The sequence below is a fragment of the Mirounga angustirostris genome, unplaced genomic scaffold, assembly GCF_029215605.1.
Source record: "Mirounga angustirostris isolate CCGP_5_RB_7025 unplaced genomic scaffold, mMirAng1.0.hap1 SCAF_1, whole genome shotgun sequence".
NCBI classification, from domain to species: Eukaryota; Metazoa; Chordata; class Mammalia; order Carnivora; family Phocidae; genus Mirounga; species Mirounga angustirostris.
The window spans coordinates 166,153,382-166,176,131 of record NW_026991709.1 but is presented as its reverse complement, the minus strand read 5'-3'; the positions used below and the strand labels follow the sequence as shown (position 1 = coordinate 166,176,131).

At 48.2% G+C, this 22,750-nt stretch overlaps 1 protein-coding gene across 2 annotated transcripts in view; it reads left to right on the top strand.

The window, feature by feature from the left end:
- Positions 1-22,195, top strand: part of LMCD1 (LIM and cysteine rich domains 1) — a 59,034-nt gene extending 36,839 nt beyond the window's left edge. For both annotated transcript variants that reach the window (XM_045861928.3, XM_064593228.1), the window contains 3 exons: positions 5,685-6,014; positions 19,340-19,555; positions 21,507-22,195. In XM_045861928.3, the coding sequence (XP_045717884.1) occupies positions 5,685-6,014; positions 19,340-19,555; positions 21,507-21,665 (705 nt within the window). In that variant the 3' untranslated portion in view covers positions 21,666-22,195. The remainder of the gene's footprint in view (positions 1-5,684; positions 6,015-19,339; positions 19,556-21,506) is intronic.
- The last annotated feature ends 555 nt before the right edge of the window (positions 22,196-22,750 follow it).

Genomic DNA, 22,750 nt, shown 5'->3' with positions numbered 1-22,750 from the left:
TGGGGAAAAAGGAAAGTCTTCAGAGTCCTACATGGTCATATCCCCACAGGCTCCTCCCACAGCTCCGGCTATGACCCCTCACTCATTACCTTACAGTGCCCTGACCTTCCTCTTTCCTGCTCTGGAACGCTCTAGGCTTTTGCGCTCCTCAGGGACTTTGCACTTGCTGTTCCCTCTACTTGAAATATCCTTTTCCTGCTCTTTGCATGGCTGGGTCTTTCTGACAGTCAGGTCCCAGACAGGCCTTCCCTAACCACCCAATCTACAGCAGATGCCACCTACCCTCCAGCTACATTTTTTCTCTCTCAGTTCTCCAGTGTTTCTTTAGAAGCTTTGATTGCAAGGTATCTTATGTGCAACTTTGCTTAGTTATCATCTCTCTCACTGGAGTGAAACGAGGCCCACAAGGGCAGACACCATGCCTGTCCTGTGCAGCATCCTATCCAGCACCTTGCACCATGCAGGACACATAGTAGGTTTGATGAGTATTTGTGCTATATCACCCTTCTGGCCACATGTGGTCCATGGACTGACACTGCCACAAAATCCTGTGATTGGCCCACAACGAGAGGTACAGAAATTGAGAAGAAATGCTGGGGAAATTTAGTAGCAATTGACATCCAGGCATGTGATCAGAGACCTCCTCTCACTGAAGAGAATTCCACTGTGGTCAGACTCACGTGGAAATCTCAATGTGGCATGAGCTACATTCTCATCTCATGCAGTGAGCCCAGAAATCATTCTGCAATAGGTGGAAAAATCAAACAAACAAAAAAAAACTGATCCTTCACCATAGAGAGTCTGAGCAGCACAGTTCTAGGCTGTAGCTTAAGTGGGGGAAAGGAGGGGGACTCCCTTCTAGATCAAGTGGAGATTGGCAAGATGCTTTTTTAAAAGCTATACTTTTTGAAGACATATTTTAAAATAATATGTCAGCATTTGTGAGCTCAGCCACCCTGTGAAATAGGACTTATTTTACGTGTAAGGAAACACAGCATGGTTAATTGGCCTTCGCCAGTTGGAGGGGCTAGGCAGGGGCATATCCGGGCCACAGAGGGTGATGTCCAACAATAGCAGTGCTGGGACACACCGGGCGGCTCTGCATGCAGGTCTGCCTCCAGCGCCCAGGTCTGGGTAAGCCATCAAGCAGGTCTCCAAGATGTCAGTGGAAACTAAAGCAAGCAGCTCGTAAAAGAGCTGGCTGTGGGCGTCAGGAACTGGCTGGTGAAAACCCCAAGCGCTTCGGCCCCAGACTAATCAGAGGAAGGCATCGTCAGGCTATGATTAATGCTGACTCATAAAACCACATGGTATAAAGGGCCCTCTGTCTGCCCCCCATCTGGCCTGCCTGAGCAAGTTGCCTTTCTGAGATTGGACAGTTCTCTCTTCCCATTCACCCTCCCAACGTTTTTTTTTAATTACCAAGTGATCAGGACTGATTATATTTTGGAAATGGGACTGGATCTTGCTGTCATCCTTCCCAACCAGAATGAAAAACAGAAAAATTCTTAAGCCTTTGAAGACTAGTCACAATAAACCTAATGGCTAATATTTATTGAGTACTTACCTGTGCCAAGCACTATGCTAAGAGCTGTACATGCATGGTCTCATCTAATTTTCCAACACTGTTAGGGATGGACTATGACTACACTTATCCACAGAGGGGGATGCTGAGGCTCCAAGAAGTGACACAACTAGCCAACTGTCCCATAGCTGGCTTAAATGGCAGAGCCAGGCCTTGGACTCGGGCCTCCCTCACTCCAAAGCTTAGGCTCTTCCCTACCAAGCCAGGCCAGGAGAACCAGACAGGTAGGAGGAGAGGCAGAAAGAAGCAGGTATCTTGGATTAGCACTTTTAAGGGAATAAGAATTTCTAAGAATAGGGAGGGACTTGGGCAAATCTTTGAAGGCTATCCAGGATTTGGGAGGAGGCAAGGAGGAAAAGATGAAGGGAACCAGCATCCATTGAGCATTCTGGATGGATGGATAGATAGATAGACAGACAGACATATAGATATATCATCAACACCTCACCACTCCCTACGTGCATAATAACCCCATTTTACAGGGGAGCAAACAGAGGCTTTTGAGGAGGCTCTGCAGGTGTGGCACTCATACCTCATCCTGTACTCCCATACCCATGGCAAACACTGCTGGTCAGTCAGGGCACTGTCTCTCACAGAGCCCTCATTGGGCCTCAGAATCCTCCTCAATACAGCACTCCGAGTAGCCACTATTGACTGGGATTGACATGTACCATGAAGCCCACTGACCGTCCTTGCCTGACAGCTGGAGAAGCAGAAAGAATAGGCAGGATCAGGTCTTCCGATTCCAGAGTCCATGCCCTTTCTACTGCCCAACCCTGGGAATAAAGCACCTTTCTTTCCCACTTTCCTCTCTGCCCTTTGATTCCTCTCCTGATAAAGCCCGATTCTGGGAACCTCTTCACCCAGGATGTCCCAGCCAGACAGCAGAGCACCAAATGACTCAGAAAGGTCCTCGTGAAAAACTTGAAACCTAAGCCAACCTTTCCAGCTGCTCCGAGAAAAGGCTTCTTGCTAAAGGTTTGGGGAACATGACCTTAATCAGCTTCCTGGAGAGATTCCTGAGAGATTCTCTTACAAGCTCTGAGCGGCACAGGCAGCTGACTCTGACCCAGCCCTCTGTCCCCATCATCCCCTTCCCAAGCCCACGCCAACCAATGTGGTTGTCTGAACGGCAGACTCTGATACCCTCCCCAGGGTCAGTGAGCAGAGTCTGCCGCAGGTGTGTCAGTCGGCTGCTGGGGCCAGCCAGACAGGGCCAGCCAGACAAGGCAAGCCAGGCGGGGCCAGCCATCACAGAACACACGCCAGGGGCAGCGGGATGCTTCGGTGCCCAGCTGGGGCTTTGAGCTGCGACAGGAACACTGGGTTCCTGGGGAAGGAACACTCCCTGTCTCCAGGGCCCTGCCCAGGAATCCTTTAACTCTGCGGGCCACAAACACCTGTGGCCAGGACAGAGCCAGGAAAGGACACTGAATGCAGGATCGACAAGCAGGTGGCCAGCACCTGCAGAGAGCCACTGCTGCAGGACTTCTATGGCAGTGTTTATTGTAACGCAAAACAGGGAGGGATACCTGCTGTTGAAGGCCGAGTCACAGACATATCCAGGGACTGGGGGATGGTGGCCCTAAGCAGTGCTTACACAGCCTCCTCACCCTGCCCAAGACCAAAGGAAATTCCCTTAGAGATTGGAGGAAATCGTTTTCTCTTGGCAAATCATTCATCTTCTAGAGAAGTCATAGACACATGGTTGAGACCCAAGCTGCTGAGTACCAAACTGTCTCGACTACAGACGAGTCGTGGGAGCTTCAGGAGATTCCTTCTCTGTGCCTCAGTGTTTCGAGGGGTAATATTAATTCCTTCCTCCTAGGGGTTCTGTGAGAATTAGATGGGTTAGCATGGGTCAGGCACCTAGAAGGGTGCCCGGATCATAGGCACCACCATGCCTTCAACCACTCAACCTGGGGGGGGTCAGCAGCCTCTGTAGGAGAAGAGGTTACGCTCCGCTCCCATGAGCTCCATCAGCCATGCAACTGGAACTGCTTCAGCACTTGGAATGAATGAGGTGATGGCCGAGTCTGGGTGCTCATTCTGGCACAGTGAGCAATGCTCTTGTTTCTACTTCTCCAAAATCCTTCCTTAGATCCTGGGAGCAGGGCAGGCCCCAGCACAAAATTGGAATGGCTGTGATAGGTATTTGCCCCCCACAGCCCATCTCATTGGCCTTAACCCGTCTCCCCAGGGCCCTGTGCCCTGCCCCAGCCTGTAGGCTGCTGGTCTGCTGCTTTCCCTGTCCTCTGAGGGTCACATCCTGTCCCGCCACCCACTGTCCCCAGAGAGGCCCCAATCCTCAGATGTCCGGCTTCACACTCACCCAGGAGGACCTGTAAAAGTGCTCACTTCTAGGCCCCTCACAGACTCCCAAATCAGAGTCACAGTGTCATCCAGTGATTCTTATGCACTCCAAAGTGTGAGACTAGATTCTTCACACCTACCTGCCTGGCATGGTCGTGTTGGAAGCCCCCTGCAATTTCATACTGACCCAGAGAAAAACCACATCCCCCCTGCCTTCCCCAGAGTCAGGACTCAGCCCTTTCCAGACACGCAGTCAGCTGAGTGGCCCCCTTGTGCTTGTTCTTCCATGTGTGGGGACTCAGGGTCTTGGCCTCTTGGGCCAACCAGAATCCATGGACTCCTTGAGCCACTTTCCTGACCTGTAGACTTGGGTTGGTGCTACCGCTTCTCTCTCATAGTTGAGGTAAGGACTGAGTGAGGTCACCACAGAATTCTCACAGGGGTCAGGACCCTGAAGATCATGCAGTCTGTCTACCCCAAACTTTGCAAATGATGAAACTGAGGCCCAGGGGGTTTGGGTGCTTTCTCAGTCTTATACAGAGGACAACAGCAGGGCAGGAGCTACAACCCCACATTTTCTGACACCCCAGGACTCTGTCCACCACCTAGGCCATCTCCTGTATCTGGCAAAGCACCTGGAAAAGTGCTGGGGACTGTGCAGATGAAGGGATAGTAACAGGGTATGCCATGAGCCCACAGAGCCAGAAGAAGCCTCAGCCAGATGTTCCAGGATCTAGGACGGAGCCCCCTAGGGGGCATCCACAGCTGTCACTCACTTCATGAGTCCCATGGGAACGCGGGTCACCTGCCTCTCCCTTCTCCAAAACTGCTCTCATCCGGAATGCATTTATTATGAAACTCAACAAACCAGGCTCTGGACTAGTACACCCCTCCCTCTACTTCCTCACCCCTACTCCCCAACATCAGGCAACAACAAGGGGGTGTCATTATGAATTGCTATATATATGACTTTCCATGTTGATTCACACAATTCAGTTCCAAAATGAGTCCAGCCCCAAGTGATGGGATATGGGGCAGGCAGGTTCCAAGAGGGTTAATAAGGAAACAGCCACCTGGGCAGTGGGAATCAAGCAACCTAGTGGGGGTGTCAGGGTCACAGTCAGGGGCAAGCCCAGACGCCAAGAACAGTTGTCAAGGAAAACAATTTGCCTTTCACACTTTCTCATGCTGTCTGGCCTTGACCTTTATCTCCCCCTAATCTCCCCATCCCTGGCAGCCACCCAAGTATAAGATTACTGTTCACTTAAAAAAAAAAAAAAAAGCCAAATTGGACAGTTATCTATGGACATATTAATATTCAGATGGTTATCAGTCATACTGATGTGGAAATGTTATTACCTTGAGACCTTGTCAATTCTATTAGAAGGTGCCTTTGCCTGTTTTTAAATTAATAAACCATGAAATACCTTATGCCTATAATGATTTAATTATACTTTTCTAAGAAAAGCAATTTTAAGCTAGATTGACTTTTTTTTTTTAATTAGGAGCATTGCCATGAGGTGAGTGAAGTAAAAATGTTCAGTGTTGAAGGAAACCAAACCTGTATCTCAAAGTCCGTGAATCTAAAATGAACACTGACTTAAAGTACACCATTCTCATCCAGAAACTTATTTAGGCCTCTCTGGGGTGTTGCCAGATTCACAACATTGCGGCCTTGACCGTCCTCAGGTTCTGCAGAAAACCCGAAGAAGCTGGAAACTTTGCCCGTTCCAGATCTCTGCGTGGGTGCCTGCAAATCACAGTTGCTTTATCTCCTCCCCACTAGGGCCTGCAGTACATGGAGCTCATCCCGAAGGAGAAGCAGCCAGTGACAGGCACCGAGGGTGCCTATTACCGCCGCCGCCAGCTCATGCACCAGCTCCCCATCTATGACCAGGACCCCTCTCGCTGCCGTGGACTTCTGGAGAATGAGGTGAAAGTGATGGAAGAATTTGTCAAGCAGTACAAGAACGAGGCGCTGGGCGTGGGAGAGGTGGCCCTCCCTGGGCAGGGGGGCTTGCCCAAGGAGGAGGGGAAGCAGCCGGAAAAGCCAGAGGGCACGGAGACCATGGCCCCAACCACCAACGGCAGCATCGGCGACCCATCCAAAGAATACGTAAGTCTCTCCCCGGCCTCCCGGTGTGGCTGAAACCACCAGGCTCGGGGCTTGCGCGGTTGGGGCCCCAGCTCCAGGCTTTTCCCCTCATTCATGCATCCATTCATGTGTTCATCCCGCCAGCAGCTATGTGGTGCTCATTTACTCTGGGCTAGGCACTGTCTGCGGAAAATAACACACGATCACCGTGCTTGAGAGGCTCATCGTCCAGGGGAGGTCCCAGACTACCAAACTGTCACAGCTTAGAGAAAGGGCATCAAACCTTGGCTGGGGTGAGGGTCAGCTTGGAGGAGGAGCTGGGGCCCAGCCTGGCCTGGAAAGAATAACCAGGATGTATCCAAGTCTTCAGGCTTGGCAGGGAAGCCCTGTGCCACCTTATAGAGATGAGCATGTACAAAAGTTCCAGAGAGCACGGTGGAGCCAGAGGCCTGAGCAGAGTCCCATGTGACTGAAAGCACGGTGTGCTGGGGGGGTGTGGGGACACGAGGCTGGCCAGGTCAGCAGGGGCACGCTTCCTAAAGCGGCAAGCCATCCATTCGTCCCTTGAGTATTGACTAGCCTGTACTCTCCGCCAAGCCCCAGGAAATCAAACAGGCAGAAGACCCTGTCCCCACATAGGAAAATAGCAGGGATTTGGACATCCCTCTGAGGGCCACGGGGAGCTATGGCAGGCTGTCGGTGGGAGGCGTCACAGGATCTGAGCTGTGCTTTGGTAGCATCCTCGAGTAGCGTGTAGAAGATATGCTGTAAAGGAGTGAGCTCCTGGGGGCTGTTTGAGAAAAATTGCAGAAGCCAGAGTGTCTCGTGGATTGGTTTGCCTGAATCTGCCCCACAGGAGGTAAGAGGACTAGCTTGAGACAGGTGCCACCAAGGACTGGTGTTTACTGTTTCCTGGCCTCTGGCCCCCTTCTACCTTTTGCCCTCTGCCCCTATCAGCCAACTGGCCTCAACTGCCTCTATTTGGGATTTGGAGATAAATGTCCCAATACAGGGAGCCCTCAAGCAAATTACCTGCCTTGCTGCTAACAGGCTGGCAGGCACCTGTGTGAGCCAGACATCCCAGGGAGATGGCAGCCCCAGTGATGCTGTCACTACATTCAGAGAGGGCCAGGCTCCTTCTTCCCTGCAGTGACTCAAACTTGTCATCCAAAACCTGCATCCTGTACGTCCAATCTCCATGTGTTGGCCCATTCATCTGGGATTGCCATCCAGTGAACTATGGCCTCACACTGTTAATCTGGAACTTTTTTTTTAAAGATTTTATTTATTTATTTATTTGAGAGAGAGCACAAGCAGCGGGGGGAGAGGGCGGGGGGGATGAGGCAGAGGGAGAGGCAGAAGCAGACTCCCCACTGAGTAGGGAGCCCAATGGGGGACTTGATCGAGGACCCCAAGATCACGACCTCAGACGCTTAACTGACTGAGCCACCCAGGCGCCCCTAATCTGAGAACTTTAAGACAAAAAACAAAATTTATTTTCCCTACCACAAATTTGGAAATATGTTGAAAAGACCTATTTTTTCAGGAAGAATACATGTCCCAGCAACTTAAAAAAAATTTAGATCAGTTACCATGTTTCATAAATTAGTCTCCTCTCCATCCAGCTCTCTATCCAAATAGTCATCGGTCCTTAAAGCATAAATACCACCTAATTCCAAGTTGGAGGGCGATCTCTTTAAGTCATTGTGACACTTCCCAATTGCCATTCCCAGGAGAGATATGCTGATCTGAGAATGTATTTTATCCTCTACTCAGCCCCACATATTTGCACAGCAGGGAAGTGGGGCAAAGGTGGCCTGAGATGCCGGGTCTCTACCTACCGTTAACTTTAGGAAGTAGTTGTGACAGTTTGGAAGTATATAAACAACAAGATCAGACAATGAACAGGGAATTTGAAGGAAGCCAGTATTGGTTGGGCTGGGCTGGCTGGGGAAGACGGCCTTCTCCTTCCTTACCCTAACCCCAATCTTGCTTAGATAATTAGTCATGTAATTAGTGGATTCAGGTCTGTATGTCATGTATGTATGTCACCTCTAGGTGCTGCTGGCTTGTCTTTTTCATCTCTGTATCTTCAGCAGGTGCCACTGATAGAATAGTAGATGCTCAATAAATATGTGAACCAGGAATGAATGAACAAATGGATGAATAAGTGAGTGTTCTAACTAAATAGAGCCTCGAACGATGGAGACAATCTAGATGGCCATATTGCCCAGGAGGATGATGGGATTCAAGTTCACATTTATTAAGCACCTGCTCTGTGCCAGATACCTGTCCACTCTTTCAAGGTCTTTGTTTAATTCACACAATTGCCTAGTGGGGTGAATTTCACCAAACCCATTTTACAGGTGTGGAATCAGAGATTCAGAGATGGTAGGTAACTTTTCCAAGGTCCCATAGTTTCTAAGGAGTAGAACCTGGATCCGATACTTGTCCTACTATGTGATGCAGAGTTATAAAACCCTGCTTATGATCTGTTCCAGGAAGAAAAAAGGCTGGGTGCTTATTTATAACTCCCTGTTTATCTCCTTGAATCCAGGGAGCAAATCCTATAAAGGCAGCTAGATAGACAAAGAATATAGATAGGGTGTCCCCAGCAACCCCAAACTTAGTTGTGGATGTATGCTCCCTGCACTGCTCTGCCTTAGCCCAGTGAGTAGCCGCATTAAGTGGACATGGGTGCTGGCCATCCTGTGTGCTTTGCCTTCTATTTCTCATAAAAGGGCAGTGTAGGACAGTTTACCAGAGCCAGGCATCAGGCAGGAATCCTGATTTTTGCTCCACTGATGAGGATAATGAACTCTGCCAGAAGTGGCTAGGGCGTTCAATTTGAGAACCCAGATGTGGGGAGGAAATTGTAGAACTCAGACTGACACCCCAAATCCAAGTGGTGATTTAGGGGAAAAAATGGAAGCAAAAGGAAGGACACATGAAACCTATTTTCCTAGAACTATATTGGTGACATAGTATGGTTTATCATCCAAAGAATGATCATTATTACTATCGTTAGCAGCTATGTGTGGCAGGCTTTCTCTGAATCAAGGGTAGCGCTAAGCACTAGAGTATCTGATTTAAAGCTCCCAACCACCCAAGAACTTAAAAAGAAAAGCTGTGGGATTTGAACCAACCTGTCAGACCCCAAGTCCATCTTTTCTGTTGCCCAAAGCTTGTTCCTTGGAAAACTAATGGATATTAGGCCATAAAGGGGTTACATGGCCATGTAAGTTTAGGAGACATGAGAGTGACCAAAACTACATGGGTTTCTTTGTGGTAGGATTTTCTGAGAGCCTCTGGTAGGCTGTGGCAATGGTTCTCAAACTTAAATCACCCAGAAGACTGGTTAAAATCCAGGGGGCTGGGCCCCACCCCAGAGCTCCTGCTTAGTAGGGGCAGGTGGGGCCAGAGACTCAGCTTTTCTACTGAGCACCCAGGTTGATGCTGGCGCTGGTCTGGGGGCCACCCTTTGAGAACCACTGCTAAGGAGTATAAAAATAATTTTATATATAAGCTCAGGAAAAATGATATCGCCAAACTGGCATATGGTGAGGATCGAAGAGATGACAACACAGGCATTTTCTAGATGTATTTGGCCTCCTGGCTTAGGGAGTCCAGCTTTGAGGACACTGCACAGCACTCTCCCAGTCCCCATTCCCCACTGAATGGTCCATGGGGAGTTCTGGAAACCCAGAACTGCTTTATACACTGCTTTATACCCCACGCAACCACACTACTCAGCAGCCTGAGGCCACAAGCCCCCTTTCCTCCGCACTGCAGTCAGCCTACACGGCAGGCAGTTCTCCAGTGAACTCGCTTGGCTCCGTCAAGCTGCTGTCCGCCTGTTACCATGGTGTCCTTCCTCAGAGAGCTTGGGAGGGGCCTGAAGCCAGCAACAGCTGAGTCAGACCCTGGAGTCCTCCTCACCAAGCCCATCCACCAAAATGTGCTCAGAGGAAAGGGTTATCCAAGACCCGAGGAACACTATTGCCAGAAGCCTTTTCCAAATCGCCCATGTGGAAATGCCCCCAGGGGCTGAGTTAGGGGTGAGGCCATAGAACAGTGGGTGGGCCAGACGGCTGGGGGGAAGAGCACCCTCTGAGCCCAACTCCCCCGTGTGGCTGGGCCTTCGGGGTTATTCAGATCTGAGTCCAGCTCACAGATGTGCACCCCAGCTTTCCAGCTCCGGGCCCACACTCAGGCCCCCCTGACGGGACAGGGGAACATCACATCAGCCGAGGCACGTCTGAGGAGTGAACCCAAGAGCTGTGGCTGCCCTTGCCTACCTCAGAGCAACCCTCTTCAAAAGCATCATTATTAAATTGAGGTTAAGAGATGCAGGACACCTGGGAAATGCTGTCAGAGGTATCTGTCTTCATGAGGAGACACCGCAGTAGAAAAATCCCAAGGGCTAACAGTCCCTGTCACCCGAAGTGTGCCCTCTGAATCAGTGAGGCCAATTAAAAACCCAAAATATCTCACCTCCCTCTTTTACTTGCCCCATGTGTATATGCTGGCAAGGAAGGGGGGCAGGTGGGAGGGAAACTGTTAATGTCTTCGAACCCTCAGCAGGCTCATTCATGTCTTCGAACTCTCCTAACAACTAGCAGGAGAGGTAGGGGTTGTTACACCCATTTCGCAGATGTGGAACCTGATGCAGAGAGAGGTTAAGAGGCTTGCTGATAAGAGGTGGGGCTGGGACTCCCATCCCAGGTCCTTGTGTGTCACCAGCCCTGAGGAGTATGAGCAGCCCTGGGGTGGGACCAACACCACAAAGGTGTGCTCATTTATGTTTGTTTGCTGGATGAGCAGCAGTGTTTGGAGTCACCCACAGCCCAATCCAGTGAAGAATCTGGGGGCCTCTTGTCTGCATGCCAAGAACAATGGAAGGACTTGCCCACTGCACCCCAGTCTCACCCACCATGAGTTCTCCTGGGTTTGGAGGGCTTCAGAGGGCTCCATGGCCAGGGAACTGCCAACTGCAGCAACCTGGAACATTCGCTCCAGAATGGATAAGCTCCATATCGACTTTCCAGGCCCTCTGCTCCCCACCTCTCCCACCTAGATGGAACCTATGAGCGCCTGGGCCGCGAGGGCAATGACCTCAGTGCTCTGATTGTTAACAGCCCCACCAAACCATTTCCCCGCCTTTAGAATGCTTACTTGCTTGATATTTTCTCAGAAATGAAATATACGGATTTCCTGGGCGTGGAATTTCCGCCTCTCCCTACACCCCAAACTTGTAACTGAAGGAAGGGGAAAGAAAGCCAGAACATAGCACTCGGAGTAATCCCCACCCTTTAGTGTTTATCATCCCTGCCGGTGCCCCCCACCCAGCCCCTTCCCCTCAGCACCCCTCCCACCGAGGTCTGCCTCTCAGATGGAAACTTACAGCAGCTGGCTGCTCAGCCCGACTCCTGCCCCAACAAGGGACATATTTGTGGGCAAGGGACTTCCAAACCTTTGTGCAGCAGATGTTTGGCTTGTGGGCTCAGCAGGCTGGCTTTCCTGCCAGCCCCTCTCTGGGAATTTGAAACCAGTGCCCCACCCCCGTATCCTGAACCCTGTCTGAGCTGGAGAACCCAGGCCAAAAGGCCCAGGAAATCACCATGGTTACCAAGCTTCTCAACATCTGCCTCCCTCCTTCTTTACAATGGAGATATTTTAATGACATTAAAGGGATTTTTTTTTTCCACAGAAAATTCCCTTTATCCCATTTTTTATGCTATAAATACTTTTCCATGTTGCCACATAGGCTTCACAAGCATCTTTTTTTTTTTTCTTTTTTTTCTGGAGTGGGCTGCATCATATTCCATTGACTAAAACAGGAGCTGGCAAATTTTTCCTGTAAAAGGCAGATGGTGAATATTTTAGGCTTTGCAAGCCATACGGTCTCTGTCACAACTACTCGCTCTGGCCCTGTGGCCCTAACGCAGCCATAGACCATAGATGGGATCTAAACCAATGACTATGGCCGTGTGCCAATAAAACTTTATTTGCAAAAACAAGTGGTGGGCAGGATTTGGCCCACAGATGTAGTTTGCTCACCCCAGAACTCGAACCACTATAAAAGATGGTTACTAGCTTTTTATGAATTACTTTGATTTTATCCAACTTTATTTTGCCATTATATAGGTTAATAGGATGACGATGATGATGATGATGTCGGCTGCTATCCCTTGACTATCTAGATTGTGCCCCGGCACTATGCCAATGGCGTCACATAGTTGTTGTTTTTTGTTTTTTTTTTTACTGAATCCTAAGAATTCTCCTACAAAATCTAATTTCCCCTTTTCTAGTCATCTAGCTTGTGAGTGGTTAAGCCAGAACTGGAACTAAGGCCTGCCTTACCCCAAGCCCCACAAAGACTCCAGTGAATGGAAGCTTCTATTTCCTCAGCAACCACGCAGCTGCAGGCACTTCGCACAGCCATTGCAACAGAGACGATCCCATGTGAGGGATCCTTTGGCGGGAAGCCAGTCCTTGCCTATACACTCATCAAAGCTGGATTTGAGAACACCCCGGGCTGATGGCCTCTCTTCCGAGGGTAGCATTTATGAAGCCTTCCTGGCTCCGTGTTCCCCCTTTATCAGATAACCAGTGAGGAGGGAGAGTCAGTTAGAAATGCCTAACATGTTACCTTGCTCAGCAGAGAGCCCCAGATTCAATAATCTGCCCCAAGAAGGAGCATGAGGTGAAATGGCTGGTCCAACAACAGTGACCACTGTATGTAAAGCATCTCCCATGAGCCAGGGCCTGCCCTATGTTCCTAATGACGAAACTGAGGCTCAGAGAGGTGGGTGACTTGTCTGAGGGCTCACTGATGAAGAAGCAATGGCACGGCTCTCATTCCAAAGCCCATCACCCTAACCACGGCACCCAGCCTGCCCAATCTGTCCTGTGAGGAATCTCAGGAAGATGACAGGGTTGGGGGAACAGAACGCAAGAGTCTAAAGATGCCAGAAATGACACTGGGCCAAAAAAGGAAAGAAAAATAAGAAAAAAAAAAAAAAAAAACCTCTGGAATACACGAGGCTGCAAAGATGGTGAATAATCACCATAAGAGGAAATGGGGAGATGCTGTTTATAAATAAATTGTTGAGTATTTGTGTTGGAAAGAACCCAGCGCCTGAATTCAAGGCCCTTGTGTTAATATTTACTGTATTGTAATAGTGAGATTTTCACAAGGCACTCTGAGTTTAGACTGAGTAGGCCTTTGGAAAAGAGCCTTCCAGAAAAGAACAGAATGACTGGGACAGAACTTCTGGCAACTCCAAGAGAGAGATTATTGCTGGTTCAGAGGGTTCTCCATATCTGTTGATCATTCTCTGAAGGCCAACACAACTCCATCCTTAGAGACAGTTCTTTGGCCACGTAACCCTTGGCCACTGTCCCTAACCTACTGTTGCCTAAAACACTTTGTGTCTCAGTTACTCCCATTTCAGAAGCCTTAATGATTCTGTTTGCCCACATTGGGTGTTCTTGTCATCTAATGCTAAATATCAAACCACCCCAAGGTATAGAGGCTTAAAAAAATAACATCTGCCCTGCTCACAAATCGGCAATCGGGCAGGGTTCAGTGGCAGATATCTTATCTCTGCCCATGTGGCATCATTTGGAACAGCTTGTAGGCTGGGAGCTGGAGGCTTGTGAAGCTCGTTGTCTCACTGGTCTGTGGCTTCGATGCTAGGAAGACACAACCAGCTGGGCTGGACCAGGCAGGAAGGGGCTCCTTGGGCCTCTTCCCCTCTCTCTGTGTGGCTTCTCCACAGGGTTGCCCTCACAAAGAGGTCTCGGGATTCCTTTCCTGCCTGCCCAGGGCTCCCAACGTGTGTATAGAGAGAGAGATCCCAGTGGAAGAGACTGTGTTGTCTTTTTTACGACCTACCTCAGGAATCGGTAACATCCCTCCCACTACATTCTGTTCAACAGAAGCAAGTCATTAAGGAGGGTCAACAATCAGAAGAAGGGACTTAGACATCCATGGGTTGGAGGAGTGTCCAAGAATTTGCCAACATTTCCACACACCATGACCAAGGGAACCTCAACCCTACGGGGTCTTAGCTCCCGAGGCAGCAACATCTAAAGTGTTTCTCAGCTTTCTCCAAGCAGGTGTTTTAACACTTGACAAAGGCCCAAAGTACAGAATTTTCAAACCCTTTCATTTAGACCCTTTTCATTCAGAATCTCTCACCATTTGAACAGGGACAGGGCCAAACTTCAGTGGCACAAGGAGAAACTTCACCTTTGTTCCACCAATGAAAGATTTGTGCCACACCTCCTCCCTTCAAGGGGGAAATAGTCTGCAAATTAAGCTATGTGTCAAATGTTAGAAAGATTCTCAAGGGCAAGCTCTGATTTTAGATGGTTGAGAGTATGAATAAGAACCAATTGATAGGATAGCGATAAGTGTTCTTCTCAATGCCTTTTAACATAGTCCCAAGGGACTTTTACTTGGCCACAGTATCTCCTTCATAGGGAAAGTAGTCTGAGAATGACCACACTGGGCTTTCTTAAAAATTGTCTAGAATTTAAGCATCCCAGGAATTCAAATTGGCTTTTGGGGTGTAACCGAACTAAATTGGTGGTATCATTTCTGCTGAGCTTATTTTTAAGGTCATTTTTAAACACTCTATGATAGTGGTTCTCAAACTGAGTCCCCTGACCACACCAGCATCCCCGGGAGCTTGCGGATTCCTGTACTTCATCCCAGACCTGTCTGAATCAGACACTCTGGGTGTGGGGCCCAATGTCTGTTTTAACAAGCCCTCTAGGGGGTGCCAGGGCAGACTCAGGCCTGAGAACCCACTGTCTTACAGGGGGTGGTTTGGGAGAAGGGACTGACTGTAGCTGAGTCTGGGGTAGTGATTGACAATGCAGTTCACGCAACTCTACGCTCTGGCTGTGCACAGATGGAAAAAATGGAGATGGGGAAAAACCAAAGCTCATTGATGGGAGGAATAACCTCCTTTCAATATGCGTGATCGTGGTATTACGGAAAGAAACCCCAGGCCTCCAAACCAAAAGCACATCCTGCCTTCAACATGTCTTTGTCATCTTGGGAAAGTGACTTAACCCCTCTGAGCCACAGGCCTCTCCTCTATAAAGAGGACTGGAGTAGGGACAACAGGAGATTTTAGCTACCTATTATTGAGCCCTTATAAAGTCCATTAACTCTATTATCTCATTTAATCCCAAGAACAACTGTATGATGTTAATATTATTAGAGTCCTCATTTGATGGGTAAAAAAAACTAAAGCACAGAGAGGTTGGGTAACTTGCCCAAGGTCACATAGCTAGCCCCACTCTCAGCCACCCGCTGCAATTTAGAAATTGTCAACTTCAGTACCAAGGTTGTAGGAGAATAAGTTTGTGCAGAGAAAGGCAAGGCCAGGATCATAGGAACCAAGCAAGCTAAGCATTCTGACTCTTGGTTGCCAGCCTGCCCCTCGTGACTGAGGGGCCACCAGGCTGACAGAACCGGGACACTGTCAGATCTATCCTTTGAGATGACAGGGAAAGGAGCACAGAAAATCAGAGGCCTGAGGAGGAAATTGGTTCCTGACACATACTGACCGGGCTCATTACCCGGACATCTTGTTTTCATAAAATGGCAGTGACACTGTTTGCTTTGAAAAGGGCAGTCTCCTGGTAGTAACGAGGCCATAAGTCAGGGATGCCGGGGGAACAATGAAGGAAGGGACACTCCTCATTGAGGGAGGCCCTTGAGACAGCGCTTTCAGACATGGCGGGGACCAAGCTCTGCGGGCACGGATTATTCTCTCTTCCTTCCCCCTACACGCTGCTGCCACCACTGGAATTATCTCACCATAGCGCGAACCAAATGAGTGCCCCCAGCCTCAAGAACCAGTAATGGTTCCCCATTACCTCCAGAAGTCGCAACCATAACCTGGGCTCATGGCCCCCAGACTACCTCCCTGACCTCCCATCCCTCTGTTTCCTTCTGTGGGGTGTGGGTGCCTTCCAGTGCTCCCCAGATGCATCCAGGTGCATTTGTATCCCTTTCCCTGCTTCCATGTTAAGCAACGTCTGGGAAATCTGGAGTCGGGAGCCCCACCGGTGTATCACAGTGATTCCCAACTGGGTGTTTGGTGGATTGACACTAAGTCCCTTCCGCGCGGGAGGAAAAGGGCTGGAAATTTCATCCCGTGAAATACAGAAAGCCAGCCAGACAGAAAACTCACTTGGTGCTCATACAGCACTTGCCAAAGAGTTTACACTTCCCAGATGTGCCGAAGGGATGGTGAAAATAAATGAATGATGATTCATCACTTGTTTTTGGTTTAGACCCTCTGATGAGCTCCATGGGAGCTGGGACTCAGTCATGTGCAGGGGAACAGGGTTTTCATTGTGGTGAAGGACTCACACCATTCATTCGTGGGGGCATAACTGAAACAGGTCTAGCACATTCTAAGGACCATCGTCAGGCAGTCTGGATCAATTAGCCAAACACATTTTTTATCTAGCCATTCATTCAACAACTACTGTGCTTAGGGATTCCTGTCAGTACATGGGCGTTCCTCGTCATTTGGCTTTCTCTCCCTACTTATCATCATCATAACTTTTATTTCCTCTTTGTATACAAGAATATATATTAAGTATGTAATTCAAGTCTATAACTTAAGAATGCCAAGTGTTTAGGCTCTTAACATATGCCTACTCATCTTTGCATGGCAAAATAATATTTCTGTTTGGGCTGACCTATAATTGATGCTTAGTCAGATCGAGTACTCATCTAAAGCCAGGCTCTGCAAACATTTTCTATGGAGGGCCAGGTGGTAAATATTTCAGGTGTTGTAGGCCAAGAGCCAAAACTGATGATATCATGTAGGTACTTTATGTAACAAGAGAGAAAACAAATTTCCACTGAGTTTTCTGTTTCTGAAATTCAAGATCTAATAATATCATTAAGCATAGGTTTTTGTAATACGGGTTATATTGGTCAGCTCGGGCTGTCATAACAGAATGCCACAGACTGGGTGGCTTAAATAACAGAAATTTATTTTCTCATCGTTCTGGAGGCTACGTGTCCAAGATCAAAGTGCCGGTGCAATAGGTTTCTGATAAAGCCTCTCCTCCTGGCTTGTACATAGCTGCCTTCCCAATGTGTCTTCACACAACATTTCCTCTGTGCGTGCACAGAATGGGAGAGAGGGGGATTGGTCTCTCTTATTCTTATAAGGACACCAGTCCTATCTGACTAGGGCCCCACCCTTATGACCTCATTTAACCTTAATAACCTGCTAAAAGGCCCTATGGCCAAATACAGTCACATTGGGAGTTAGGACTTGAACATAGGAATCTGGGGTGGGGAGGGACATAATTCAGTCCATAATATAGGTCCACTAATGAGAAAAATGGAATTCTTTTTTGGGAGAAAACATTTCACTGAACTGGAGTTCAAATGTAAAATCCATTCTTAGCTGGTGGATCTTACGGGTCCAGGCAGCAGCAGGGTTTGGCCATGGTTGCAGTTTGCTGGCGGCTACACACAGTGCAGTAGAAAGAACCTTGGCTTCCAGGTCAGGCTTGGCCCCTGTTCAAATCCCATCTTTGCCTCCTGTCAGCTGTACATTACTGAGTAGCCACTGAATCTCTCTAAACCTCAGTTTTTCTATGTCTGGAGGGAAATAATGATTTCCTTAAAAGGGAGCTAAATTAGGAGGGGAAGTAACTTTCCAGGGTTTCTGTAAGGGGTATTAGTAAGGCGTGCACAATCCTGAGCATAGTGCTGGACTTAAGGAAATGAGAGCACCATCATCTGCATCAGCATCACCAGAGTTGTGAGGAGCCAGAAATAACTCCAAAATGACTCAAAAGATTTGACGGGTTAAGTATGTACTCTGGATAGTATGTCATGAGAATGGCGATTAACCTCTGTGGTTTTCCTCCCAACATTATCATGACAACAACATCAGATCCCAGTTGAGGGACATGCTACAAAACACATGACCAGTACTTTTCCAAACTGTCAAGGTTATCAAAAACAAGGGAAGTCTAGGGGTGCCTGGAAGCTCAGTCAGTTGAGTGTTTGACTCTTGGTTTTGGTTCAGGTCATGATCTCAGGGTCATGAGATAGAGCCCTGCATCTGGTTCCTCGCAAAGCATGGAGCCTGCTTGGGATTCTCTCTCTCCCCCTCCCTCTGCCCCCCCACCTCCACAGTCATGCTTGCTCTCTCGCTCCCTCCAAAAAAAAAAAAAAAGGGGGGGGGGGAAGTCTGAGAAGTCACAGCCAAGAGGAGCCTAAGGAGATGAGGACTAAATGTAATGTATCCTGGAATAGAAAAAGAACATTAGGTAAAATCTAAGAACATCTAAATAAAGTTGGGACTTTAGTTAATATTTACATATCAACATTGGTTAATTAATTGTGACAAGTATATCATATTACTCTAAGACATTAAGAACAGAGGAAATTGAGGTGTGGAGTATATGAGAGCTCTCTGTACTATCTTCACAAGTTTTCTGTAAATCTAGAACTCTTCTAAAACTTAAAGTTCATTAAAAATAATTATATATGGGTAAATGGGTAAAAGATCCATTCAAAGTACAAGGCGGTCCTGGATTTTAATGTAACCAGGATGAAAGGTTGATTGATATGGTTCAGACTCCACATTGACTTTTGAGAAACTACCACCTGTCCAGTTTTGGGATAGAATAAGGAAGAATCTCCATAGTTATCTGAAAAGCCTATTAAAATACTCTTCCATTCCTTTAACCAACTTCATACCAGTGTGAGGTCAGATTTTCTTCATATATTTCAAAGAAAACCACATAATGCAAGAGATAAGGAGCTACAGCAATTATGAGAATCCCGCAGTCCTCTATTGAGCTAGTCAGTAAAGAGATTTACAAAAATATAAAGCAGTGCCTCTCTTCTCACTAAATTTTTCAGCTTGGGAAAACAGTTATTTTTAATTGTGAATATTTATGTTAACATGTCGGTTTATTATATTTAAATGAATTAATCATTTTTTATTCAGTTTTAATTTTTCTTATGGTAAATCTCAACAGCTATTATGCATATGAGCAAAAACTCTTTGGGGTTCTTAATAATTTGTTAGAATATAGAGGGTCCTGAGGATAAAAAGTTTGAGACTCCCTGAGCTAAACAACTACTTTATTTAGTCCTCACAACAATCTACTAGGTAGGCAATATTATTATCCCACTTTGAAGGTGAGAAAACTGAAGAACAGAGAGGTACAGTAAGCTGGAGGGCCCTCAGGAAGTAGAGAGACGAGTGGAAACTCGAACTCATGTCACAGTGTTCTCCTGACCATCTTGTGTCCCTGGTGCCCTCCTTGCCTTCTAGGTCTGTGAGTTCTGCAAGGGAGCGGCCCCCGCCGACAGCCCTGTGGTCTACTCAGACAGGGCAGGCTACGGCAAGCAGTGGCACCCCACCTGCTTTGTGTGTGTCAAGTGCTCTGAGCCGCTGGTGGACCTCATCTACTTCTGGAAGGACGGCGCGCCCTGGTGTGGCCGCCATTACTGCGAGAGCCTGCGGCCCCGGTGCTCTGGCTGCGATGAGGTGAGAGTCGGGGCAGGGGGGTGCTGGGCAGTGGGGAGGGTACTCCCACTACTGTGGGAGAGGACCCAGAGGCCAAGGTGAGTGTGGCTCCATTGAGGACGTGATCCACAGATAGGAAAACTGAGGCTCAGAGCTCGCGTCCTGCCCTCGGCCTCTGTTTCCTCCTTTGCAAAGGGGGGCAGAAATTAGTTCACGCTCATGGGGTCGTTCGGGATGGGTCAGACACATCATTCTTGTCAGGTCTTATCCTTGGCACAATGCCTGGCACTTACTAAGTGCTCGGAAGAACACTCTGGGGGGAGCGGCGGGTGCCAGAAAGCAGACTGCCCACATTCAAACCTGGCTCTGCACGATTAGTGGTGTGGTTACCTAACTTCTGTGCCTCAGTTTACCACTCATAAAATGGGAGGAAAATAGGCCCATCCCAAGGGGTTGCTATGAGGATTAAATGAGATAATGCATGAAAACGCTTGGCACAGGGTCTGACCAAGGAATTAATAAATAGGAGCTACTAGTAGTCTTATAAGGTAATACGATAGGACATGATATAATACTAAAACATTAACTTAATACAATAGAGATGCCATGAAAGGGGTTTGACTCTCCAATATGAGTTCAGGCTAGAGGAACTCTAAGGTATATTAACAGTGACAATGATAATTATGATAATGGTAACTCCTGTCTGCATGCCTGTGATGACAGGAAACTCACTACCTTCATCGTTGGCACATATGAGGGTTAGAAATGTCGTCTTCATTTTGAGCCAGTATCTGCCTCCCCCCTCCTCCTACCTTCCACATGTTCCTCTCCTAGTTAAAGCCCTACAAATGTCTTACCTAATAACTGTGTGTTCGAGAGAGGTTAAGAGGGGAAAGGACTGTCGGCAGGCCTGCCCCACAACCTCATTTTTTTTTTTTAAGATTTTTTATTTGAGAGAGAGAGAGAGAGAGAGAGCGTGTGCATGAGCTGGGGGAGGGGCAGAGGGAGAGGGAGAAGCAGACTCCCCCCTGAGCAGGGAGGGCTCGATCCCAGGACCCTGAGATCATGACCTGAGCTGAAGTCAGACACTTAACTGACTGAGCCACTCAGGCGCCCCACCACAACCTCAGTTTTGTGAGGACCCCAGTATACTTAGAGTCGCAACACTCCATCCATTATTAAGGACTTACAATGGGTCAGCCATTTCCTCCATACTTGGTAGGTGACGTGCCATTTACATCTCACAGCGGTCTCTTAGGGAGAGACCATCATTATCTCCATTCTACATTTGAGAAGAGAACAGCTCAGAGAGGTCGATGACAGTCCCGTGGCCTCGGCTGTGTCTCAGTCACTACGCCAGGTACTTCATATGTAGTAACACATGTAGCACTCATAAAACCCTGTGGGATGGGTTGGTTTTATGTCCCCATTCCATAGATATGGAAACTGAGGCACAGAAAGATGAAGTGATTTGCAGCTGGCTCCCCCCAAATCATAAAATGCATTTAAATGCTGTTCTGCTCTCCTCAGGGATTCCTGAGCATATATATACATATATACATATTCCAAAGTGTTACTTTATTCCAAGCCCACGTGACCCTGTGTGACCTTGCTGTTGAAGACTGGCCATTGGCCCTTAGCTGTGGTTGGGCGGTCTTCACTGGGGTATGTAATCCCATCTCAGAACACAACTGGGCTTTGGACTGGATCCAAAGAGTATTCTGGATGCTAGATAAGTAAAACGTGCCTGTGGCAGAGAATGTTTTTTTTTCCATCTAAGAAGCTAAGATGCAATCATGACCTGTGCCAAATACTGTACTTACTGCCTAAGATTTAGGTCAGAATCCTCCACTGATGCATTTAAAAGTCAAGACGAGAATGGGAGAGGAGGAACCACCATCTACAAGTTGTCCTCCATGCACTGTCTCTACTAGGGACAGAACCCAAGTCATGCATTTCCTCTGCTCCCCAGATCATATTCTCGGAGGACTACCAGCGCGTGGAAGACCTGGCCTGGCACCGAAAGCACTTTGTCTGTGAGGGCTGTGAGCAGCAGCTGAGCGGCCGGGCGTACATCGTCACCAAGGGGCAGCTTCTGTGCCCGACTTGCAGCAAGTCCAAGCGCTCCTGAAGGGCTGCCCATCCACAGCCGGAACCCACAGGATCCCACCCAGAAGGAAGGCCAGGTGTGCTGAGGCCATCCTAAGGGTCTGATGTGCCAGCAGCAAGCAACAAAAACAGTGATATGTCAGTGGGGAGATATATATATACATACACACACACACACACACACATACATATATTCTAGGTTGGGTGGTGGTAGATCCTTGAGGGTCAATAGTTTCAAAGCCAGCAATGTTCTGAGAAGTCTTAGAATGGAGTTTTGTTGTTGTTGTTGTTGTTGTTGTTTCCCAACTACCAACTAAAGACACGGCTGGCATCCTGCAAGGGATCTCTAGGAGTTTCCCAGAATACAGTTCTGGGTGATCAGATTACGTAGCTGTAGAATGTGCGTGCTTTCTCATGAACGTAGGGGCTCCTCCCAGAGCAGGCTGGGACCCCAACAATCATTTGTGGCTCCTTTTCAAATGGAATTTGAAGTTTAAATAAAAAACCTTTTTTGGCATGATAAACGTATCAATAAAAGTTTTATGAAGTCCACATATGCCCCGGTGTAGTTATTTACACCGTGGCAGAGATTTCACGGTGTCCGGTGAGCTCTGTGACCCTGAGCGCTATATGGCAGGAGACACCCTAAGTGCTGCTGTGCCTCTTTGTCAACTGGATCTCATCAGATTTCTTTGAGAGTGTAGGTCCTCCAGGCCGAACCCCCGCCCCCCAGTTCTAGGAAGCCCCAGATCCGTGATAGAACATGTCGTGTTTCCTGCTACACCGAAGAGCAGCGTCCGGGAGCTGGTCAGCTGCCCTCACAGGTAATGAGGGAACTCCTCCGGGAGTAAGACCAGGTGGAGTGCTGGGGAGCAGCCACGCAGAGCCACCTGAGCTCAGCCAAAGGGTGCCCCAGGGGACACGGTGACCAGTGTGGGCAGTCTTGAAGAAATATGGGATGTTTATGAGAAATCTCTTTGCTTTTAAATGTTGCCAACTGAACCCTGAATGAGCCAAATAGAATTGGTCTTTGGGCCAGATTTCCTCTCTTTTTATGGCCTCTCTGAGCATTGGTAGCTCCCAGATTAGTTTCCTTTCCACGACTTC